This window comes from Nyctereutes procyonoides, unplaced genomic scaffold (genome assembly GCF_905146905.1).
Source record: "Nyctereutes procyonoides isolate TBG_1078 unplaced genomic scaffold, NYPRO_anot_genome, whole genome shotgun sequence".
Taxonomy (NCBI): domain Eukaryota; kingdom Metazoa; phylum Chordata; class Mammalia; order Carnivora; family Canidae; genus Nyctereutes; species Nyctereutes procyonoides.
In genome coordinates, this window is record NW_026575146.1 from 54,763,342 (window position 1) to 54,789,058 (window position 25,717).

Here is a 25,717-nt window from a genome sequence, read left to right on the forward strand (position 1 = left end):
TTAAACACACAGACACACAGAACACACACATACCCCTGAAATGAAACATGCATGTATGGCCCTATACACGTCTCTGTGGAAGAAACAGCATTGCGTCCCCGAGTCTCCCATGCAGGCTGCACTTTAGCAGACACGAAGTGTAAACAGAGAATGATCTTTAGTTTGAGAATTCCTGAATGTCACTGACACTTTCCTACTAATGGGCTTAGGAATGTTGACATTTTCAAGAGGCGTGGCAACATTTATAGGCAACTCTTTAATGAGTCTTTGGGGACTGAAGGGGAAGGTCGGGCCAGCCGCTCTTCACATGGTTTTAGGCAGTTAAATCCTTTAAAGTAGGAATAGTGAAATCAAGTCATTTTTCCTTCTTATTTTTCTTTGTTGTAAGGTTATATATAAATGTATGCATATATGGGCATGAGAAAAAGAAGAGATATCCTGGGAAGAAAGAAACCAGACAACAAATCCTAAAAACAAAAACAAAAAACAAAACAAAAAAACCACAAAGACCCCCTCCCCCCCGAAACTATGGAAATTAAAAATCTGAATTTGGGGGACAGTGGGAGGCACCACACTCTTTTCACAGAGCCGTCACATGCCACAACTGTCCTCAAAAGCAGGAATGGAAAAAAACCAGATACTCAGCTGCAGGATGAAGCTGGGGTCTTGGCTTTTTAGCTTTTAAGGTCTTTGGAACAAAGCTGGGCCTCAAGTGCCTTTTCCAGAATAGGCCAGAGAAGATAAGTCCAGTTTGATTTTGAAGGCTTTAGTCAGCTCTGTGGCCAGCAGCTCGTGGAGGGACACACCGTCATGGGAGTATACCCAGTTCTTCCCAGTCCAGTCATAGCGCTTGGGTCCACTGCAAGACACAATAAATACATAGAAGGTCCATGAGGACAGCCCTTTGGAGGAAATGCTACCATCCAGACACAGACTGGAAGAAAGCTCCAGAAAGTCCATTTCACAAAGCATCCATTTGACTTCTAGTCTCAGGGTCTTTCTATTTAAAAATAAATATACAATTTATCCCCTGCAACAATTCAACAGAACAATTCTTAAGACCTGAAAACATCTGAACCCTATCGATGAGTCTCTGTAAATCACATTCTGATCTTTCGTTTTTCCTAACTCACATATGATACCTGCTAGGTCAGAGCAGTGGTTTTTATGTTTGTTTGTTTTAAGATTTATTTATTTACTCATGAGAGACACAGAGAGAGAGGCAGAGACACAGGCAGAGGGAGAAGCAGGCTCCATGCAGGGAGCCCGATGGGGGACTCCATCCCAGTACCCTGGGGTCACGACCTGAGCCAAAGGCAGATGCCCAACCACTGAGCCATCCGGGTACCCTCAGAGCAATGTTTTAAAATTATAGCCATTAGTGTACCACTGACAAACTGTCCCTTACCTATATTATTGTTATTATGATTTTAGTACATTTATAACATGAGCAACCACTACCTCTATCTAGCAAAACACTTCTGCACCTCACCCTCTCCTCTCCCCAGCTCCTGGCAATCACCTATACTATTATATATATATATATATATATATATATATATACACACACACACACACAATATACATATAATATATACATATGTGTAAAATATATTATACACATATATTATATATATATATATATATATATATATATATATATATATATGGTATTATGGTGTTTTTGTTCTTTTTTTTTTTTAAGAGAGAGCATGAGTGAGGCAAGGGAAGGGGCAGAAGGAGAAGGAGAAGTAGGCTCCCTGTTGAGCAGGGAGTTCAATCCAAGACCCTGAGATCATGACCTGAACTGAAGACAGACACTTAACTGACTGAGCCACCCAGGCAACTCTCAAAAATATTTTTTATCTTATTTATTTTTTTCTAAGATTTTATTTATTTATTCATGAGAGACACGGAGAGAGAGAGGCAGAGACATAGGCAGAGGGAGAAGTAGGCTCCATGCAAGGAGCCTGATGTGGGACTTGATCCCAGGACTCCAGGATCACTCCCTGGGCCAAAGGCAGATGCTAAACCACTGAGCCACCAAGCGTCCCCCCAAAATATATTTTAAATCCATGAAACTGAGAGTTTCTCCACCTCAAACTGGTCCAATGAACAACAGTGTATATCCATTCATGCTGGGAAGAGTTATTTGTGTGGACCTGGATGTAGTAGGGTTTTGACATGTCTGGTCATTCCAGATGTACACAACAGTGCCCGTTAATTCTGCCTCTACTCAGACTAGTGGAGGGGCAGGCATGCCAGCAGACAGTGACGATGCACAGGCATGCCTTGATGGAGATAGAGCAGGGAGCCCTGGGAGGTCACAAGAAGGGGCGCCTGGTCCACCTGCATTCTCAGGGAGAGATTTCCCAAAGTCAAGACTGTAAGGAGTTTACCAGGGAAGAGGGAAGCTTAGAAGGGAAGCATCTTGGCGGACTATACAAAAAGCATCAAAGATTTCTGTATTATCAACCAAATGCTTGGGTTTGACCATGTTCATAATCGTGGAGATAATAGGGACAAACCCATAGGACTAGGGCCTTTGTTTAATACACACGGCCAGTCAAATACAAATGATCCAGGCCATAGAGAAAGAACTGATAGTCCGGACCAAATCCAGAGAACATTCCTTGGGCCTTGGACTCAGATTTGCTGCCGAAATGCCAGGGAGAGGGTGAGAAACCTGCAGGCCCCTCCACTGCTCCCAACCAGGTGTCCACCCAGACCTCTGCTTTATCCCACCCTACAACCTCCTCAGGATGGCAGGCTAGCTGGGAGAGACCACTGTTTCCACAGGACCTGAAAAACTGTCATTTAAAACAAAACAAAATAAAACAAAACCACCACCCAAAATATCAGAAATGCATTCCCATTTAAGATTATTTTGGACATAAAAAGTTAAGTGGAAAAATATTTTTTTTTTTCTTAAGGAACACAGTATCTGTGAGAGTAAATGGCTGCTTGACAGAATTTCTTTCCATATTTCCACTTTGAATTACAGATCAAACAAGCCTGGGGTAGGATCATATTGCTGGCAGGTGTGTCCAAACATGGTACAGACTTTTTTGGCCTCCAGATACAACACAGAGGGAATTCCTTTTGTGGAGCCATACAGATGGTTCCTGTGCCCTACCCATATTTATATAGCCACCAATCCCAACGGTGACAGCTGGGTTTGAACACATCCACTCAGTTTCTCATATGGTTCCTTCAGACGTGAAGGGTAAGAATGTACAGTCATCATGCATGGTTCTGGTTAGGATTGGGACAACTGTTTGAGGCCAGAGAGAACAGGCTAATTGTCTCACGTTGGATAAAACACCCAATTTCAAGTTAACTGGGTCTAAAAAGCAATATAGGGAGAAGTGGGTGGCTCAGTGGTTGAGCGTCTACCTTTGGCTCAGATTGTGATCCCGGGGTCCTGGGATCAAGTCCCACATCAGGCTCCCCGTAGGGAGCCTGCTTCTCCCTCTATGTCTCTGTCTCTCATAAATAAATAAATTTTAAAAATATTTTGAAAAATGAAAAAAATAGGGCAGCCCGGATGGCTTGGCGGTTTAGTGCCACCTTCAGTCCAGGGCGTGATCCTGGAGACCCTGGATTGAGTCCCATGTGAGTCCCATGTCCGGCTCCCTACATGGGGCCTGCTTCCCCCTCTGCCTGTGTCTGCCTCTCTCTCTCTGTCTCTATGAATAAATAAATAAAATCTTAAGGGGATCTCTGGGTGGCGCAGCGGTTTGGCGCCTGCCTTTGGCCCAGGGCGCGCTACTGGAGACCCAGGATCGAATCCCACATCGGGCTCCCGGTGCATGGAGCCTGCTTCTTCCTCTTCCTATGTCTCTGCCTCTCTCTCTCTCTCTCTCTCTGTGACTATGATAAATAAATAAAAATTAAGAAAAAAAGATTTTAAAAAATAAAGTCTTAAGAAAAAAATGAAAAAATAAAAAGCAATGTAATCTATAAGGGCCTTGCTAGAAATGAGTGATTTCTGGAATTGTTTGTTGAATTATAACATGCTTCCTAGATGAGACTAGGGCAAAGAAGGCATAACACCTTATTTATTTTGAACGAATAATTACATACCATGGCATGATAAAGAGTATGATGTTAACTGCCTAAAAAATGATATGAATGTTGGGACAGGAGAAGAGTTATAATTTTTTTTTTTAAGATTTATTTGAGAGAGAAAGAGAGAGCCAGGGGAGGAACAGAGGGAGGAGAGAGAGATCTCTAGCCGACTCCCTGATATGGGCGGAGCCTACTCAGGGCTCGATTCCACTCCCAAGATCATGACCTGAGCCCAAATCAGTAGTCGGATGCTTAACTGACTGACCCACCCAGGTGCCCATATAATTTTTTTTTTAATGCAAATACCATTGGGCTGTCAAAGAATTACATGCTGGTTATGTTTGGACCTTTCCCAAAGCACAGTCAGTATGTTGCCTATGGAGGTGCTAATGACCCAGGAAGGTTGGTCTGAGAGCCCTTATAACCACCCAGATAGATGCAGACTGACAGGGACCCTCTCTCCCTGCACACTCTCAGGCCTTGAGATGCAGCGCAGGCGGCCTCCAACATAGTCTTTTCTTCCGCTACACTGAAAGCACATTGATGGAAAAGGCAGGAGGGATTCAATGCCCTAGAGTCCCAGCTTAAGACACCCTCCCACCTCCACAGAGGGAATGCAACCAACCTTTGGCAAGATGCTCAAAACAAGCTAAAGGTCAAACTTTAACCTGCTTTGAAGGCAAAGTGCAGCTCACTCTGAGGCTGCAGCATCAAAAGTGGCTTTTGTGTTTTTAAAGATTTTATTTATTTATTCATGAGAGAGAGAGAGAGAGAGAGAGAGAGAGAGGCAGAGATATAGGCAGAGGGAGAAGCAGGCTCCCTGTGGGGAGCCCAATGCGGAACTCGATTCCAGAACCCCGGGATCATGCCCTGAGCCAAAGGCAGACACTCAACTGCTGAGCCACCCAGGTGTCCCCAAAAGTGGATTTTTAAAAAGGCGGGGCAATGACTTGATACAAACTATCCAGGGCAGGTTCTGAAAAGTGATAAACTTTTTGTTTCAGATCTTGCCAATATCTCAATATCTGCTTATAGCAACCAGATCACTGGCTGACCGAAGTTACAGAAGAAGAGTTAACTGTCCTGCGAGGATGGGGTGAGCAGGAAGCATCAGGAGAGGTGCGCTCACAGACACCAGCCGCGAGGCCACTCTCCTCTTAGAGAGTCCACAACACCACACCTCACAGGAGCTGAACAACAACGGGTGCCGATGTCCCGACGTACCTGGATGGTGAAGATAACCAGATTTGCTTGTTTGGGGTCTGCTTGTTGATCACGTAGGTTCCTAGATCTCCACCCAGTTTAACTGTTAAAACACCACTCTGGCGGACCAGGTGGCAAAAGCATGAGGAAAATAAAACAAAGCAAAGTTACCACTTTGTCACAATTGCTTCATATCTCGACACCCAGGCAAGTACACAACACACCCGTGAAGACGCGTCTTTCGTGTTCAGGAAGAGCAGATCATGCCAGAAGCACACTGCTTTCAGTCAGACTCCGATTAACCAGGCTAACTCGGAGGCCGTTGTGCTCTCCCGCGTCCCCCGGGGACTCCCAGTGTTCCTGTCTCAGGTGAGGAAGCAGCAGAGGCTTGCCTGAGGAGGAGCCTCCGCATCCTGCCTGCTGCCTTAGTCCCCTCAAAGGCCATCCGGAACACACAAAAGGATGCTAAAAAATGCAGACACCAACTCTACCCGGGTACCACGTCAGCCCGAACGTGGGACAGGCCAAGTTCATTACCCAAACAAGGAAAACAGGCAAAGTCGAGGGAAGGAGTCAAACCACCTGCTTTGCTGGTCTTAGAAGAGCCACAGCACCAGCTCTGCTCGCAGAAGGCCGACACTCCAGACAGTTTTTGTTTTCAGACCCTTCCCACGCATCTCACAAGCTGCTCTCAAGGGCTTTATGTTTCCCTCAGGAGCCCTGAATTCTTTAAAAAGACTAGTTGGTCCATCTTTGCTCAATAAATGCTCATTTAAATTTGAAAACACTCTTTAAACAAAGGAGCCATTTACTCTTAAGGTCTGAGGTTTCTTTAGAATGCTCAGAATATTACAGAAGCAGCCACACTGCCCAGTCCCTTTATTGGAGCTGGTGTGCAAAAGGCAGCCCCTGGCTGTTCCCCACCCCGGGCATAGCCCATGGAGACACACGGCCGCTTTTCTGTGGGCTTCTAAGCCCCTTTCCAATCAAGAGGCCCTGAACATTTCTTAGAACACTTTGTGTTTGGTTTGTGTGATAATAATAACATATAATATATATGATATATATAATGTAACTGACAGGCAAGGGAGGACTCAACTGGGTTACACTTTTTTTAAAAAGAGATGTTATTTGAGAGAAAGAATAAGAGAGAAAGAGAAAGAGCACGAGGGAAACAGTAGAGGGAGAAGGAGAAGCAGGTTCCCCAAGGCCAACACAGGACCCTGGAATCACAACCTGAGCCGAAGGCAGATGCCCAACCGACTGAGTCTTTCAAGTGCCCTTGAGTTATACTTTTTTTTTTTTTTTTAATTTTTATTTATTTATGATAGTCACAGAGAGAGAGAGAGGCAGAGACACAGGCAGAGGGAGAAGCAGGCTCCATGCACCGGAAGCCCGACGTGGGATTCGATCCCGGGCCTCCAGGATCGCGCCCTGGGCCAAAGGCAGGCGCCAAACCGCTGCGCCACCCAGGGATCCCTTGAGTTATACTTTTAACAACATTTTTTTCTGATGAAAAATGAAACAAAGAGGAATTATACAGACATCAGAAATACAAAGAGTATAAATAAAATGAAATCAATAAAAATATTAACCAATACTGTCCAGTACCTACTTTGTGCCAAGCGCTGTATCTGACACTTTGTGTAAGATTGTATTCCCTGTGACCATAACTATCAGAGGTGGGAATCATTATCCCAGCTTTACAGAGGAGGGAAATAGGGACAGAGTAATAAGGAATACTTAGTAACCAGCAGAGCTAATCTTAAATCCAGATCTGTTTGGGTCTAAAAGCAGCTGATGTTGCCACAATGTGAAGAGCTCTCTTGATCCCATTAACCAACGATACAAGCTGTTCCCTCTCAGCTATCAGCTTCCGTTTTTTATTTCTATTTATCTATCTATTTAAATTTTATTTATTTATTAGAGACACGGGGTGGGGAGGGGGAGAGGCAGAGACACAGGCAGAGGGAGAAGCAGGCTCCATGCAGAGAGCCCAATATGGGACTTGATCCTGGGTCTCCATGATCAGGCCCTGGACTGAAGGCGGCACTAAACTGCTGAGCCACCCGGGCTGCCCCAGCTTTCAGTTTTTTTTTTTTAATATTTTATTTATTTATTCATGATAGACATAGAGAGAGAGAAAGAGAGGCAGAGGCACAGGCAGAGGGAGAAGCAGGCTCCACGCCAGGAGCTCAACGCGGGATTTGATCCCGGGACTCCAGGATCGTGCCCTGGGCCAAAGGCAGGCGCTAAACCGCCGAGCCACCCAGGGATCCCCCAGCTTCCAGTTTTTAAATGCATTTCTGAAAAGGACTAGGATCACAGTGTACATAAGTTCGCTTTTTATTTTTATTTTTAAAGTTTAATTTTTTTAGTAATCTCTACACCCAGGGTGGGACTCAAACTCATGACCTGGAGATCAGAAATCACATGCTCCATTCACTGAGCCAGCTAGTCACCCCATTAAGTTTGCGGAAAAAATTTTTCTTGAAACCCACCTTTTCTATTTTGGTAGGACTACCACCTTTCATTTACTTAAAAGTGTCTTGAGGCACCTGGGGCACTCAGTCAGTTAAGAGTCTGACTTTTTTTGTTGTTGTTTTCAAGATTTATTTATTTATTTATTTATTTATTTATTTATTCATTCATTCATTCATTCATTCATTCATTCATTCATTCATGAGAGACACAGAGAGAGGGGCATAGACAGCCAGAGGGAGAATCAGGCTCCCCGCAGGGAGCCTGACGTGGGACTGGATCCCAGGACCCCAGGATCACGACCTGAGCCGAAGGCAGATGCTCAATCACTGAGCACCCTGGTGTCCCAAGAGTCTGACTCTTGAATTCATCTCAAGTCATGATCTCAAGGTGGTGGGATAGAGCCTGCTTGCAATTCTCTCTGCCCCTTTTCCTCTGCCCTTCTGCCTGCTTACAAAAAGAAAAGAAAAAGTATCTTAAAATTGCATAATTCAACAGTTTTTAGTATTCCACAAGGTGTTTTCACAAAGTGTGCAAATACCACTAATTCTCAACTATTTCCAGCGCCCCAAAGAGAAACCCCACACCCTTCATCAGCCACTCCCCATTCCTTCCTCCCCCAAATACATACTTTCATAGCTTATTTTTCCATGAGGCAGCAGGCTCAGGGGATCGAGACAGAATTGTTTGCAGTTTGACCTATTTGTGGTCCTTGGGTGCTCCACCAGGCCTTGCCCCCCACATTGGGGAGGTGAGGGCGTAGTGGAGAGCACAGAGGGCCACTCTTTGAGTCTCATCAACCCTGCGGCCTTCCTCGGGACAACATCGAGTCCAGAGACTCAGGGCAGGGATGGAGGGGCGCAGGCGCTCAGGGGTTGTGTGCGCTCCTGCTCACTGTCACCCCTTAGAACAGACCAAACCAGGGATGGCACATCCAACTGCTGAAAGCCAAAATCAACTCTTTCCAACTCAAAATCTTCTGGAATGATTCCAGGGGACTGGCCTCTCATTCACAAAGAGCTTATTAATAAAGCAGCCGTGAGGTTTCTCCTAGCTATGCAGACCTCAAGCGGTCTCCTCCACCCGGCTCCTTCTCTGCAGCACCCCTCCCTACCCAAGACCATGACCCCAGCTGAGGCACCCCTGGCACGGTCAGCCTGACACCCGGCAGCTGGGACCAGGGCCTGTGCGTGGCCCCCACGGCCCCTCGGCCTTCCTCCCCGCACCTGCATCTGAGCGGCCTGCTTCTTGGCCGGACGCCTGCCTCCGCCCCTCCACAACTAGGCACCTTGAGAGCAGATTTGTCTTTATCATCCAAGCACCTTCAGTGTCCAGCACATTGTTGGTTCTTAGTGCAGAATACTGGATGGATGCAAAAATATATTTGTGGAGGAAAGAACAGTGACCAGGGATGCTGATAAATGTGCGAAGTTAAGGGTGCTATTACACAAGGCAGAAAGTCTCAATCCTCAGGCAACTCCTCTGCTGTTCATTGTGTGTCATTATTTTTTCCCCTGGAGCCAGAGGCTCTTTCCAGAGGAAACTAGCAAGTGGAGGAAGGAGGGGAAGGAAGTTAGCTGCCTACTGGTTTACCAGAAGTTCTTGATCCTTTTGGAACTGTCTGTAAGTGGCCCAGATGAAGAGGGCCTTTTGTTCATTAGTATTATTCCATAAGGGGCACTCAGATTATTTTGGGCTTGTGGGCAGACTTGAATGCAGAGGAGGGTGGGGACGTAGGGGAGAGTCAAAATACTTAGCAGCTTCTGGTGGGGGTCACTAACCAATCACAATAGCCCCCCATCTGCAGCTGGTGGAGGCTTATTCCCGCCAGTCAACATCAGTCCTACACACATGGGAGCAAAAGGAGGCATTTCTGTTGTTACTAGCTCATTGTGTGGAAATAGACACATAGGAGATGGCAGTGTTGATGTGGGCAACTTCAGGTATATGTGGCTTCCCACACTTCAAAAAAAGATACCCTTCTTAAGGAATAAGAATAATGAATGCAAGGCACTTTTAAAGTTCAATCCTAATGTAAATCCCGTGAAGTAGAGGGATGTCACCCACTTCCCCGCTGAAGAACCTGCCACTCACAAAAGTTGAGATAATTCACTTAGGGGCTCTTGGAAAGAAAATACAAATCCAGGATGCAGAGCTAGATGCTTTGTCTCCATACCCAGAAGAAATGCTGCCTCTGAGCAAGTGTCGGTAAGCTGGCACCCACCCAGAGATGGTCTCCAGGGGTCTGCAAGCTGCCCTGCCCTGAAGCTGAGATTGTACTCACAGGTATATGGGTACGTTTTTCTCGGGAGAAGGTCCAGGAAAGGTCAAGAAACCTCTGCTGTATGGCAGTGATATGCCAACAGCTTAGTGAGTAAAGAACATGCTACCAAACAAATTCTCATTAAAATGTCAAAGAGCGGGATCCCTGGGTGGCGCAGCGGTTTGGCGCCTGCCTTTGGCCCAGGGCGCGATCCTGGAGACCCGGGATCGAATCCCACGTCGGGCTCCCAGTGCATTGAGCCTGCTTCTCCCTCTGCCTGTGTCTCTGCCTCTCTCCCTCTCTCTCTCTCTCGGTGTGACTATCATAAATTAAAAAAAAAAAAAAATGTCAAAGAGCCCAGGGCTCCACCAGGGGGAAGAAGGAAGGTGGCTTGGAAGTAACCCTTCTGACAGCATGGTGCTTCTTACAGCCCTGGTCAGATTTTGCTGGTCAAGTGCAGCAGACTTATGGACGCCTAGTGACAGGAGGTGCATTCTGCTGTGGTGGGCAGTCCCCTCTAATGGCAGGGCCAGTGGGGAGTGAGGCCTGGACCCAGACACCCACACCCCAGATGATCTACTCCACTGACAAGAAAACAGGACAGCCAAGGAGCTGCTCACATTTTTCACTCCACAGGGAGCAAACAGAACAAATGTGCTCTCGGGTCTCTCTGGATTACTGCTTTCATAGGAGCAAGTTGCTAAAATGTCTATGATGCTGAGTGGCATCAGGGAAAGTATGTTTTGGAAAAGCACGTGGGCCCATTTCATTTGTGAATGGAATCAACATTAAGTCTCTATCATGTACTTGGCAATGGTTCAGGCATTGGGATACCAAGAACAGACAGTGTCTTGGCTGCCAAGGAACTCAGTCTCACCATGGGAGCTGATATGTAAGTAGAGACAACACAGAGTGATCCGTGCTCTACAGAGTCATCTTCAGGGTGCAGGGCAAGGGAATAAGCGTGGTATCTGCCTGGAGCATCTAGGAGGACTTCCCAGAGGAGACAATGCCCAACTGGACCCTGGGGACAGGGAAAGATTACACCCCAACAGAGCTCAAATAAGAGTGATACGGGTATTCTACTGCCAATAATGTAGTTTCAATAGATTTATATATGAAATATATGTCAGCTAATACCTGAGAGACTCAAATCAGGAGTTCACACCCCAGTGTAGATAGCATTTCAAAGTTCTCAATCAGAAGTCTCAACAAAAGAGCCAGCTACTGTATACTTTAGTTTCTATGTATGTACTAGAGAATTTCCTAATTAGTAAATGATTTTTCCCTGGTGAGGAGAATGATACTTAGATATATGGACTGGCTAGAAAAACACAGGTGTCTCTTCCCTTTGCAGGAATGGGTTACAGAATCTGGAAAGCCCAGCAGCTGGGTCCCTCTTCAGAGAGATACTCTGCAGGTAGGATTCAGGTAGGGTCCTGTGACCCACCACTGGGTACGGTCTTTTTTTTTTTTAAGATTTTATTTGTTAGAGAGAGAGAACAGCGGGAGGGGGAGCAGAGACAGAGGGAGAAGCAGACTCCCCGCTGAGCACAGAGCCTGACACTGCTGCTCACTCCCAGGACCCTGAGCTCATGACCTGAGTTGAAATCAAGAGTCAGCCACTCAACCAACTGAACCACCCAGGCGCCCCTGAGCAGGAGCCTTTGCTCCTTGATTCGGGGAGGTACACAGAATCCAGCTGTTAGAACACTAGCACATTCACTACTAATGAAACATTCATGCAAAATACTTGAGTCACTAAGTATTCTCACTAATCTTAGAAGAATGGGCGGTGTGACTGCTTTTGTGGCATGTTAATGAATGTTTGCATGTATGGCCGAGTTTAGCCAGAGACCGGGTTTCCCTAGAAGTACAGCCAGCCCCTGGTAGGGAGGCTGGGGGAGAAGAGCCCTGTAACCGCCCCCAGCTCCCTCATCCCACAGTCAACCTGGGGAGGCCAGTTAGTAATGGTCTCCCAGCAGCTTGCCTTCCAAGGCTGTCTGTGTAAGCACTTACAGCACCCTGCCTGGGCGATGCTCACCCAGTCACCTAATCCACCTGGAAGGCAGCCAGTCCTTATTTGCCCCATCGCCTGAATTTGACCTCCAAGTCCCTCACTGTCCTTGCCACTAGGCTGGAAATCCTCCAGATTCTGCTCCCTCCTCCATCGGAGGGAGTCCCTTCTCTGCCCAAGGGCTTCCCCAGTAATAATATCCCACACTGTTCCTATCACGTTAGCCCGACAGCTGGTTGTCCAAAATAATTCCACTTCATAACATTTCTGACAATTAATTGCTCTCGAGAGGATTAACCTCCGTGGGGATTTTCTCCTGCCAGAAAAGGAGCCCTCCCTGCAGCCGGAACAGCATGCTAAAGGCAGAGGTGCACCCCGACTCGGGGCTGCCACCCGGTGGCCAGTCGATGTAGAGCAGCACTCCCTTGGCTTCAGGGATCCGCCTGCCGCCACCTGCGTTTAGGATCATCCCAGGAGTGATTATAAAAACTAAAAAACCTCCCCTGCCCTGCCTGGGCAATATTCTCAGACCAACTAAATAAAAATTATCTAGGGGTGGGACCCAGGGTGTATGTTAAAATCCCAGGTGAGCTTTTAGAAAATATGCTTCCTGAGAATATACCCTGACCTGCCAAATCAGAACCCCCCCAGAAGAGGAACCCCTGTCTGTGTGCTCTGAGCACACCCGGCTGGAGAAGGAGTGGCCTAGTTCAGAGCTGCCCAAGCCTGCAAGAGAGTCCTCTTGCTAGACAAACACATGCCTGGTCCCTCCCTGATTTACCTTCACAGGCACCAAGAGGGAGTTTGAGAACCGGTATTTTTAAGCAGAAACAGGGGCTCATAGAGGCTGTGACTTGCCCAAGGTCACAGGGCGAGAACATAAAATTCCAGTCTCTTGGTCCTATCCGTAACTGCCTGCTGCTGGATGCGTAACTCCACTGGAAGGGGAATTCTTTGTTTTATAAGCTAGAATTCTTAGGGAAGAAACAGACATAAGAAAATAAGCAGAGAGGTACCCCAAATGAGACATCATAGTCTTCCAATGTGTAAGGTTTGTCTGCAAGGTCTTCAAAGAACTCTGCTAAGGAGTCCAGTGTCGTCTCTGCCAGTCGTTCATAAGTGGTCTCATCCAGAGAGCTGCAGGGAAAACACAAAAACCACCCAAAACACACATTTACCAAACTCCTCCAGTTTATTAATGTCAAAATCCACACATTTATTTATTTACTTTATTTATTTTTAATAAGCTCTATGACCAGTGTGGGGCTTGAACTCACGACCCCAAGATCAAGAGTCGCATGATTCACTGACTGAACCAGCCAGGCACTCCAACACGTCCAGTTTTTACTTAAATTTAAAAAAATTCAAGGAAAATAGCTACCATGCATACAGAAATTTTAATCAGCATGAAAGAATTTTACAGAAGAATACCTTTCTTTTCAAGTCAGCAGCCCGCATGCACAGTCAACTACAAATAAGTCTCTTCTGTATCCATCTGGAATTTTGTATTCTTTTTAATACAGAAATTGAAGCACCCTACAGTTTTTATTTAATGTACCCTGGAAATTGTTCCATATTAGTACATACAGACTTTCATGGTATTTTATTTTATATGATTTATTCAACCTGACTTCTTCAGCTGGACATTATGCTTATTTCCATTGCTTGTGTTTTTATTATTAAAATTTATGTTGGGCCAACAACAATGTGGGAGAAAATGTTTGCATTACATGTATCTGAAAAGGGACTTATTTCCAGAATACATAAAGAACTACAAGTCAATAGGAAAAAGAAAACCCAATAGAAAAATGGGTAAAATACTAAAACAGATATCATTTCAAATGAGATATCCAGGGACACCTGGGTGGCTCAGTCAGTTAAGAGTTTGCCGTCGGCTCAGGTCATGATCCCAGAATTCTGGGATCAAGCCCCAAGTCAGGTTCCCTGCTCAGTGGGGAGTCTCCTTTCCCTCTGCCCCTCCCCCAATTTGTGCTCTCTCTCTCTCTCTCTCAAAAAAGAAAAAAAAACAAAAGAAAATAAAAAGATATCTAAATGGCCAGTGAACACATGACAAGGGGTATAACTTTGTTAATCTTCAGGATAACACACATTAAAAAATCACAATGAGGGGCACCTTTGGCTTAGGGCGTGATCCAGGGGTCCTGGGATGGAGTCCCATATCTGGCTCCCTGTGAGGAGCCTGATTCTCCTTCTGCCTATGTGTCTCTCACGAATAAATGAGTAAAAATTTTAAAAATTCATAATGAGATACCACCAGAATGATTAAAAAGAGACAGACAATATCTGAAAGAGACAGATAATATCAAGAGTTGGCCAGGAAGTGAAGAACCCCTCTCCATCAGGTGTGTGTGTTTGTGTGTGTGTGTGTGTGCATGTGTGTAGAAGTCAAAGAAGCTACTCCAGAAAGAGGACCTCATGTCACCTGGAAATCTTGGCCTTTCAGGTGGATGAGGGACCATCTGGGCCTGTGGTGGCAGCCTTGGGGTTAGAGGCCAATGTGTGTGTGAGTCTGCGTGTGGGAGGAGGGGCCATGCAAACATCAGCGGTGGGGAGCAGACTGTAGCAGTGCTGGGGAGCTTTGCACCAAACCCACCGCATCCTTCCAGGGCACCCAAGAGGCTAGATTCCCGGCATCCCCTGCAGTTAGCTGGGGTCCTATGACCAAATTCTTCCCACTAAAATCTGAGTGAGGGACAAGTGCCACTTTCAGGACTTCCATGCTCCAGTCCCTTTCTGTGGATTGGAACCTGGGCAGGGTCACCGGGCTCCTAGGTGCAGACAACAGTAAGGTACTGACAAGTGATAGGAAGTTGGAAGGACCCCGGCTGCCTAACTCACTGCATAGAGGCATGCCCACCCTGGACTGTTTGACCATGAGGACACGAACCACTCCCAGCCTGAGCCATTACAGTTCTGGGTCTCCTCATTATAGAGCCTTTGCGTACTCTAACTGCTAAGTCACCAGAGAGAATAATAATAGAAATCTGGAAACAACCTAAATGTCCAGCAATAGGGGATAGGTTAAATGAACTGTGGTGCATCCATAACTTTTAATAATATTTCATTAAAAATAATGTAGTAGAAGGGCGCCCGCATGGCTTGGTTGGTTAAGTATCTGACTCCTGATTTCGGCTCAGGTGTTGATCTCAGGGTTGTGATTTCAACCCCATGTTGGGCTTCACACTGGGGGTGGAGCTACCCAAAAAAAAATAATAAAACAATGTGGTAGGTAATTGGTGATATGAAAAGATGCTTATGAGTGCTGCTGCTAAGGGAGAAAACAGGTTTGGGTGCGATGGGCTTTTTTTTTAAAACTGGTAAGAGAAAAGGAAAAAAAATATTTTATATTACTTATTTTTATTTTTAATTTTATTTCTTAAAGATTTTATTTATTTATACATGAGAGACACACACAGAGAGAGGCAGAGACATAGGCAGAGGGAGAAGCAGGCTCCATGCAGGGAGCCTGATGCAGGATTCAATCCTAGGAACCCGGGATCACACTGTTAAAGGCAGATGCTCAGCCACTAAGCCACTCAGGCGTCCCAGAAAAGGAAAAAAATTAAAAAGATAATAGAAGTATGAGCACCTATGCACACGTTATGTATTGAGGGAGAGAAGGAGGGAGGAGGGGGAAGGGCTCTCTGATGTGGAAGGTGCTTTATCTTACCCAGGGCTGCCCACAGTTCCTGCTGTCCTCATATTCATCAAACAGACACTCTGCTTTTTGACATTCACAAGCTGATTGAGGTGGTGGAGGCTCAAACTCTAAAAGCCAAAGTTGAGAAGAACATTATCATTTTTCAGCGTATTACAGTCTGTGAAGAATATTATCATTTTTCAGTGTATTACAGTCTGTGAACGCAAGGTTTAGATTTCACTACTTGTGCATTTGAGAATAAACCAGGCTAAATAACACCCCCCCCCCCAGTACTTCTGGAATGTTTTTACCTTGTAATGGATTACCTGGAGTTTGCTCTGGCTCTCTCCAAGCCTGTGCTGTCCAGTGTAATAGCCCAGAGCCACAGGCTACTATTTAAGTTTAAATTTATTGACATGAAATTTAAGAAGTTCTTTCCTGTCACCTCCCACTAAAATTTGAGTGAGGGGGCAAGTGCCACTTCCAGGACTTCTATGTTCTGGAAGGCCATGTTTCAAGTGTCCTGTGGCCTCCTGTGGCTAGTGGCATGTAGGACGCAGTCACCATCACAGGAAGCTCCATAGGCAGCACTTCTCCAGGCTGTTCGAGTTATGTAGTGATCAGCACAAGCAAGGCCAGGGAGCATCAGCAAAGCTCCCGGGATCTGATTAACAGAAGCAACAACATCAGCATGTCTGCCGATGTCCAGAACAGAGGATCGGACTGCAGATGGACAGGTCTCATTAACTTGATCTGCAGGAGATAATGAATGTGACCTGTTGATTTCTTCCAATACATAACTGCTGAGCATCCAGGCACTCGTCTCTGGGGCCAGCAGCCCTATGGACCAGCTGGTGAGACAGATGCCATAACCAGAGGATGGTGACAAACACCGAGGGGACCCTGGCTGAGGGATCTGCCCCAGCGTGGGAGAGGACAGAGCCTGTAAAAGGAGAGTAGTAAAGTGGTTCATGAGAGTAGAGGTGGCAGGGGAGAGGATGGAGAGATGGCCACAGGGCCTTGTGATGGCACTCAGCTGGACATCAACCTGGGAAGGCATCCAAGAGCTTGAGGTGGTTGGTGGTAAGATTTACCTTCTCTGAAGGTCACTTTGGAGCAGGGCTCAGAGGCCGTACTCTTGAGCCATCTGTGCCCTTGGCAAGCTGAGGAAGGAGAAGGCAGAGGGCAAGGGGCTGAGAAATGAGCAGAAAAGGGAGAAATGGGAGGGGGGGTGCAGAGCACAGAGGCTGTGATTTTATTATTTATTTATTTATTTAAAATATGGTGCTTTTTTCTTAATTTTATTTATTTATTCATGAGAGACACACAAAGAGAGAGAGAGAGGCAGAGACACAAGCAGAGAGAGAAGCAGGCTTCATGCAGGGAGCCCGACGTGGGACCCGATCCCGGGTCTCCAGGATCATACCCTGGGCTGAAGCCGGCGCTAAACCGCTGAGCCACCCGGGCTGCCCCACAATAGTTTTGTTCTAGAAGGTCACCATGAACACAAGTTTAGCGAGATGCTCCTATGGCAGATACAGGCTTAGCTTCCTGCCGGCTTCAGGCTCATGTGACCAGCTGACCCATACATAACCTTGTTTGCATGCGTTTTTGTTTAAAGACCCCTGGTTTGATACGTATTGTTGAATCACAAGCACCATGTTCGGGGCCATTTCAAATAGTGAAATCAGGGGTGCCTGGCTGGCTCAGTTGGTGAAGCGTCTGCCTTTGGCTGGGTTTGTGGTCTCAGGGTCCTGGGATCCAGCCCCAGTCAGGCTCCCTGCTCGGTGAGGAGCCTGCTTCTCCCTCTCCTCTGCTTGTGTTCTCTCTCTCTCTCTTTAATAAATTAAATAAAATCTTAAAACAAAAATAAAAATGAATAGTGAAATAACCAACGAAAACCACAAAAATGCAAACAATGTGCCACTACATAGGTGGTGAAAAGGACACTTGATGACAGTGTGGGCACTGAGGCAAGAAGGCAGAGTGTCCTCTTGTTTGACCTCTTGCCTGTGGGAACAGGCAAGTGTGGGGCCAGTCTAAGTTTTTGCTGCTCTCTGCCTGTCCCAGAGTGACCACAAAATCCACCCTAGGTATTGATTTTTGGAGTTACAGATAAATTTTACTGAGCAGGTGAATTCAGAAGTACAAGATCCGTGAAACACAAGGATAGACCATATTTGTATTTTACGGATGAGAAAACTGAGCAAAGTCACACAGCACACAGATACAAAGTGGAGGAGCCGGGATTTGAACCCACACCATCTGGCTCCAGGGTCTGGGCCACAGTGGAAAGAATCACACAGCTGGGAATCGTACAGGATTGTGGACATGTAAGGGAAGTTCGAGAACTGGGAGCTCAGAGTTTCCCTTTTCTCCAGGAGCCTGGCCTCTCAAATCCTAGCTGTCGCAGTCTGACACCTTTGCTTCAGCCTTTTCCCGTTTCATTTTTGGTTTTGACTTTGATATCTTGGATGGCTGTTCTGGGTGCAAAGTTTGCTGTAATGCAAGTTACTCACAGCCAGAAACAGACATTTATATTTGGCTGGTTTTTTTTTTTAATTTAATTTATTTATTCATAAGAAACACAGAGAGAGAGAGAGAGGTAGAGACACAGGCAGAAGGAGAAGCACATTCTGCGGGGAGCCCGATGTGGGACTCAATCCCAGGACCCCAGGATCATGACCTGAGCCGACGGCAGATACTCAACCACTGAGCCATCCAGGCGTCCCTATATTTGTCTGTTTCTAATCATCAAAGGAACTGCTGCCGAAGACGCCTTGCTGGTCTCTTACCGGTTCTTCCCAAGCTCATATTCCCTGGGTACCTGCTTAACCTTTCAGAACCCCTGAAGTCAGGGATCACAGTACCTGCCATATGGACTGGTGATGAGCATTAGTCAGGAGGAGACGAATACCCTAAATACAGGGCTGGAGGGTGGTCAGTCAGTTTCGGTGTTGGAGCATGTCAACAAAGGTGTAGAGAGGTAGAAAGTCAGAGGCAAAATCCAGCCCCTGCCCACGGGAGAAGCTGCACCACTCTGCTAGTGGGCGACAGATGGATTCGCAGTGGGGAGGGCTGTATTATGAGTGCTCCCCCTGAAGCCACCCAGCAGCCACCCCTCCTGCTTCCAAGCCACCCGGGGCCCTTGGATGATCACTCTGTGATGGGTTTGCCCAGCTTGAGTCTTCAGGGTTCAACCAGTCTGGGGGCTCAGCACCGGGCTGGCTCATGGGAGGCATCTGAGGAAATATGAGATGGTTCTAGGCCTACCCTCTCTGCCCCAGCCTTGGAACTGCATGACTCAACTGAGGTCCACCCTGGGGAGGCCTGGCCTGGGTGGCCAACAGGGAGGCCACCCCTCACCCCAAAAGGGGTCGCCTCGGCAAAGCACAACGCTGGAAGTCAGTTCTTACCCGCTTCCAGGGGGGATGAACCAGTACAACCACTCTCAGCATCAAATGAGTTGAGTATTTCCTGGTCCCTTGCCTGGCAATGCCACTCTGAGGATTCAGCCACAAAGGGCCTTTGTCCACGCCCAGGAAGGCCCCACAGCAGCACCACCGTGACAGCAGCACCATGGGCAAATCACATGGATGTCACCAGGACACTGGATAGAGTATGATGTGCTCACCCAATGGGATACTATCCAGCAGAGAAAATGAGTTAAGTGACAACACTGCGTCAGTGTCAATGAACCTCAAAAACAATGCTGAACACAAGGAAAAAGTCACAGCAGAATAAATGCAGGATTTTTTTTTTTTTTTTTTTTGCATCACAGCGCATGGTTTACGGAGACATATATCGGGGTGCAACTCTAAGGAAAGGAGGAGAATGCCTGACAAGTCAGGAGAGCAGATTCCTCTCAGGGAGGCCTGGTCATAATGAGGAGAGCCCCAGAGCCTTCCGAGGAACAACTAATATTCGATCTCTTAATCTAGTGGTGAGAACGTGGCAGTTATTAATCTTTAAACAGGACACATATTTTACATACACATATTTATGTATAAATTCATGTACATTGTCTGTGGAAGACAATAAAAATGAATTTAAAGTGAATTAGGTCATAACCTGCTTGCCAGGCCTGAGGCCAAAAGACCACGGGTCATAGTGATGATCTTGTTCCTCTACAAAAATTCACAGGTGTCTGCAAACATTCCGAGGTGTGCAGACATGGCTGCAGCAGTGGCTCACGGAGTTATGTAACAGATGGCAACATGTGGCAATCTCTCCTTGGAGCTGCCTCCAGCGCACCAGGGAAAGTGTTTGAGGATCGGTGCCTGATGGAACCAGATGCCTCCCTGGGCCACAGAGTCGCACACTTAGAAGGAAACCATTTCTGTAGATTCTGGGTTCTACTGAGAACCCAGAATGTTGAGATGATAATATTTTGAAGAACTAGATTACATAAATGTAGTGTTGGAATCTTTTTTTAAAACTAACCTCTAGGCCCAACATGGGGCTTGAACTAATGACCCTGGGATGGAGAGTCATATGCTCTATCAACTGAGCCAGCCAGGTGTCCCACTGTGGTATCGAAATTAATTTCACCTGCTTTTTTATATTCTGTCAATGTAATGTAGCTACTAGAAAATTTAGAATTACACATGCAGCTCCCATTCTATTTCTTTTGGACGGTGCTGTAGAAGTAGGATAGGGAGTAGAGAAAATAAGGAAGCGGAAGAGGCCCACCCACTGAACTCAGGTCCTGATGAGTTCTGGCGCACAGAGACGTTAGGAGTCAGCCTGAGGACAGTTCAGGCCTTAAAACAAATTAAACAAGGTGATCCCAGTTGCCATCGTCATCCACCCAACTCCGCAAGTATTGGAGAACGTGTAAGCGAACTTGTGTTACAGACAAGCTCAACAAACTCAATTAATTTACATGGTAGAGGAGGCCCAGTGGGGTGATTCAGGTTGTTTACTACCTCCCGACCTCCCAAGACTCCTAATCCCAATGTGTGTCCAGTGCCCACCCCCTGCGTGGCAGCTCTAAGCTGGGCATGCTTCTGAGTCAACAGCCCTCAACAGCCACTAGGTACCATCCAAGAGACCATGCCATATCTTGTCACTGTCCTAAATTAAAAACTGCTGCCAATCCATGGCCCACAGGGGTCGAAGTGCAAGCCAGGGCAGCTCCAGGTGGGAACAGCACAGAACAGCCCAGGAGAAGGGTAATAAATGTCTGTGTTCTGCACTGGGACCTCGTGGAACCAGCATGGTCACGACTGCCTATTTTTCTGGAGAAGCTGCAAGATCCAGTATCAAAGGTCCCAACTTTGAGTGTTGGCAACCAATTCTAACTTTTCTTCACACACGGTCAAATAACAGGGCAGTGGGAAGTTTAAGTCTAAAGTCCCAATTCCAGAGCTCCACAGGCAATTTGGGTTGGACTTCACCTGCCTTCCTCACCACGCAGGGTCCACCCAGCCACTCAGCTGCTGTCCACCTGCCTACCCGGCCCAGGCAGGTCCCCCTTTTAGGATGCTGCTCTCTTGCCACCTCCAAGCGCCACCTCCAAGCCGGGTTACACATCGCGTCCACCCCGCTGTGAGTCTTCCTCACTCCACAGCCACTCCTTGGGCTTCCTCCTCTCAGGTCTTGGGATTGCCTGGGTCAGATGCTTCACTGCATCCCCAAGGGAAGGAAAGAGAATTAACTCCCAGAGCTGAAGACTTTATTATCACGTTCAGCCAACTGGATCCTCACCCCAGCTCGGCAGGATGAGCGTTCCTCATCCTTTCATCTCTAGACAGAATAGGAAGCCAGGCCTCTGGGAGGGGTGGTCCCCGGGGTCGCAGAGCTCTGCAGAGCCCAGCCAGGCCCGAGGAACCCAGGCCGGGTCCTATTCCAAAAGCTTTGCTGCGCTACCTACTGCGCTCCAGGGCCTTGTAGTTCCACCTGGCTCCAAGGAAGCTTTTCGTTCATAAAAGCACATTCTTGAACACATTCCTCTAGTTATAGACACACACTACTACACACTGCTTTGTTGGTATGTGGCTGTTTCAGCCTATTTATATATACTTACGCAGATACTAGGATCATCTGCCATACAGTGTGTGGTGCAGTACCCAGTACAGTATACAGTATCACTTAAACCTTAGTTCTGGCAGAGGGAGGCGGCGAGCTGGGCGACCACCACGGACCCCCGAGAGCGGGTCCCCGGCCACCTTCCCTCCGTGGGCGGGCGGGCGGGTGCCGGGCCTCCGCGCTGCGTGTCCCCCGCCCTTGCAGTGCATTGCCCTTGAGCACCGGAAAGCAGAGGCCGGTGCAAACGTGACCCCGGGCACCAGGAGGCGGGCTGCGCGGCCGCGCACCCCGCGGAGAGGGCAGCGCGCTCCACCGCCGCCAGGCGCCCGCAGAGCGCGACCCGGCCCGAAGAGCGCGTCTCCCGCGGGCAGAGCGCATGCCCGACCGGCAGAGCGCGTCCCCGGCCGCAGAGCGCATGCCCGGCTGGCAGAGCGCGTCCCCGGCCGCAGAGCGCATGCCCGGCTGGCAGAGCGCGTCTCCCGCGGGCAGAGCGCATGCCCGACCGGCAGAGCGCGTCCCCGGCCGCAGAGCGCATGCCCGGCTGGCAGAGCGCGTCCCCGCCCGCAGAGCGCGTCTCCCGCGGGCAGAGCGCATGCCCGGCTGGCAGAGCGCGTCTCCCGCGGGCAGAGCGCATGCCCGACCGGCAGAGCGCGTCCCCGGCCGCAGAGCGCATGCCCGGCCGGCAGAGCGCGCCCCCGCCCGCAGAGCGCGTCCCCGGCCCGCGGCGCCGCCGGAGCCCCGTGAGCGCGCGTGCCCGCAGCGCCCCAGCGTGCGCGGCCTCCTCCGCCGGCCTGCGGCCCGGTCGGCTGCGCGGCGCGGTACTCACGGCGTGGCTGGGCCCGCGGGCCGCTCCTGTCCCGACGCGCAGCCCCCGGCCGCCGTGCAGCGGGGCGGCCCTCGTGGGCCTCCGGGTCCCCGCGCCGGCCGCGGCTGAGCCCGGGGGTGCCGAGCGGGGCAGGAGGCCGGCGGCGGCGGCGCGGCGCCCGAGCGTCCACATGCTCCTCGCGGTCTGCGGCCGCTCCGCCCTCCGGCTCCGGGGACGCCGCGGCGACACCTGCTGGCTACGGGCGGCAGGCGGCGCGGTGGGGCTCGGCGCTCCGGCGGGCTGCGGGCTGCGGGCTGCGGGACGGGGCCCGGGGTGGACCCGGGGAGCACTTCCCCGCCTTGCACGGCCTCTGTATTTGACCAAAGGGAGAGCGCGCTGCGTGCAAAGCACAGGGCTTGCCCCCCTGGCAACTCGTGAAGGCGTAACCTCGGTCCTAGGAGCCTTGGGCCTGGCGACCCACGGCCGCAGGGTTCTAGCCAGGAAGGGTTTGCGAGCTGCAGCCTTGCTGGGACCTGGACGCGTGCAGGCCTTGAACCCGCTTGGCTGTGCGAGGTTGGAGCCCTTAAGACCTGCAGACTGCAGAGGGATTGCCCGGTTTGCGCCCGAACTCTGTACTTGGCAGCTGTGTGACCAGTCGGCCGGTTAATTCACTTCTCCGTGCCTCATCTGGAAAGCGTGTTTTATAAAAAGTTTCTTCTTCTTAGGGTTTTGTTTTTTTTTTTAGATTTTATTTATTCATGATAGACATAGAGAGGCAGAGACACAGGCAGAGGGGGAAGCAGGCTCCATGCCAGGAGCCTGAAGCCGGACTTGATCCTGGGACCCCAGGATCATACCCTGGGCCAAAGGCAGGTGTTAAACCTGTGAGCCACCCAGGGATCTCCTTCGTAGGGTTGTTTTAAGGATAAAATGAGTTAATCTATGTAAAGTGGTTTTTTTTTTAGACTCTGCTAAATGCACGCTATTAAGTTGTTAATACATTTTAAGTAAAAGACAGTTTTACTTAGGTTGTATATTGCAAAGGAATGCAAATTGTGAACGTTTCTTTTATATTTTTATTTATTTTTAAAGATTTGTTTATTTATTCATGAGAGACGAGAGAGAGGCAGAAACCTAGGCAGAGGGAGAAGTGGGGAGCCATATGTGGGGCTCAATCCTGAGATTCCTGGACCACACCTTGAGCTGAAGGCAGATGCTCAACCATTGAGCTACCCAGGCGTCCCTTTATTTATTTGACACAGAGAAACCACGGAGAAGCAGGTGGAGTGGCAGGAAGAGGCAGAGGGAGAGGGAGAAGCAGGCTCTCTCTGAGCAGGGAGCCCTATGTGAGATTTGATCCCAGGACCCTGGGCCTGTGACCTGAGCAGAAGGCAGACACTTAACTGATTGAGCCACCCTGGGACTCCTTCATATTTTTTTAAAAAAACATTATTTAAAAAAAAAAAAAACATTATTTATTCATGGGAGACACACACACACACACACAGAGGCAGAGACACAGGCAGAGGGAGAAGCAGGCTCCATGCAGGGAGCCTGATGTGGGACTCAATCCCGGGTCTCCAGGACTATGCCCTGAGCCAAAGGCAGGCACCAAACCGCTGAGCCATCCAGGGATCCCCATTCCTTCATATTTTATATAGGCTTGAGAAAATACCACGTGCATATGAGAGAATATAATTTTTTTTTTATGATAGTCACACAGAGAGAGAGGCAGAGACACAGGCAGAGGGAGAAGCAGGCTCCATGCACCGGGAGCCCGACGTGGGACTTGATCCCGGGTCTCCAGGATCGCGCCCTGGGCCAAAGGCAGACGCTAAACCACTGCGCCACCCAGGGATCCCCGAGAATATAATTTTTATGGGGAAGGTAATGGGCAGAGGAAATGTGTCAAGTTTTTCTAAAGCCAACTTGGTACTTTGTGAATAGTGGAGGTAAGACACAGATACAGATGTGTGGGGCACTAAATGACAAGTGTCAAGAACACAAATTATCAGATATCAGCACCAAGTGGGAGAGTATATACAACTAAGGGTGGGGACAATCAAGGGAGTCCTCACAGAGGAGGTGGCATTTGCACAGGGCCTTGCAAAAATAGGGTAGAGGAGGTGGGACCTAATTGGCTGTCAGAGAGGTAGTCCCGGGGCATTCTTTTGGATGAAAGGCATTCTCTTGCCTTCAGTTAACTCTAAGTCATTTATTGAGCACCTGTTATGTATATGCTGAGCATGTAGAAGCCACTTCCCCCTGTAAATTATCTGGAGATACATTTGATAGTTGAAACTAAGTGGGAATGGGGGACGTGTGTGCTACTGGCATCTAGTGGGGAGAACCCAAAAATGCTGTGCAATAGACAGGATGGTCCCCTGCAACACAGAATTATCCAGTACAGAATGGTAATGGTGCCAGGGCTGAGAAGCGCTCACAGAGGCCTCACCAGTAAGCCCTCACTAGAGGCAAAGGGAAGTGTTTTGGTTGCCAGCCACAGCTCCAGACCCTGCCATACTAATAGTGAGGCCTTTCTCACAGCCTCAGAACTTTATTATATACTTGGGGAGTTGCGCTATTATTAACCAGCATGCTTAGCATGTTCTGGCTTAGGGAAGGCCCTGGCACCTGCTCCCAAAGTTTGCTCCCTGCAAAGTGGATATCACTGCCCCGTCTTTTCAGTCAAGGAAGCAGGCTCAGAGTAGCAGAGCAGAGAACACGAAGGCCTCGCAAGAATCTGTGCTTCTCAGTCAGACTGGGAAAGACATATCATATGATTTCACTCATATGTGGAATCTTATAATTTTTTTTAAAATTTATTTATGATAGTCATACAGAGAGAGAGAGAAGCAGAGACATAGGCAAAGGGAGAAGCAGGCTCCATGCCGGGAGCCTGACGTGGGATTTGATCCCGGGTCTCCAGGATCGCGCCCTGGGCCAAAGGCAGGCGCTAAACTGCTGCGCCACCCAGGGATCCCTCATATGTGGAATCTAAACAAAGAAACAAAATTCAATGAATAAACAAAACTGAGAATCAGACCTGTAAACACAGAGATCAAACTGATGGTTGTCAGAGGGGCAGCTGGGGGATGGAGGTGGAGAGATGGGCAAATGGGTGAAGGGGGGTGGGAGATGGGCCTCTAGTTATTTGCTGAATGAGTCATGGAATGAAAGACAGTG

General features: G+C 48.4%; 1 protein-coding gene across 1 annotated transcript; it reads right to left on the reverse strand.

Annotated features, from left to right (window-relative positions):
• Positions 1 to 141: 141 nt before the first annotated feature.
• On the reverse strand, positions 142 to 22,729 carry FXN (frataxin). Its single transcript, XM_055311699.1, has 5 exons — positions 22,553 to 22,729; positions 15,727 to 15,824; positions 13,052 to 13,172; positions 5,296 to 5,393; positions 142 to 859 (listed from the first exon to the last, which is right to left on the reverse strand). The coding sequence occupies exons 1-5, from the start codon at positions 22,721 to 22,723 to the stop codon at positions 709 to 711; spliced, it is 639 nt and encodes a 212-aa protein (XP_055167674.1). The 5' UTR covers positions 22,724 to 22,729; the 3' UTR covers positions 142 to 708.
• Between the last annotated feature and the right edge of the window lie 2,988 nt (positions 22,730 to 25,717).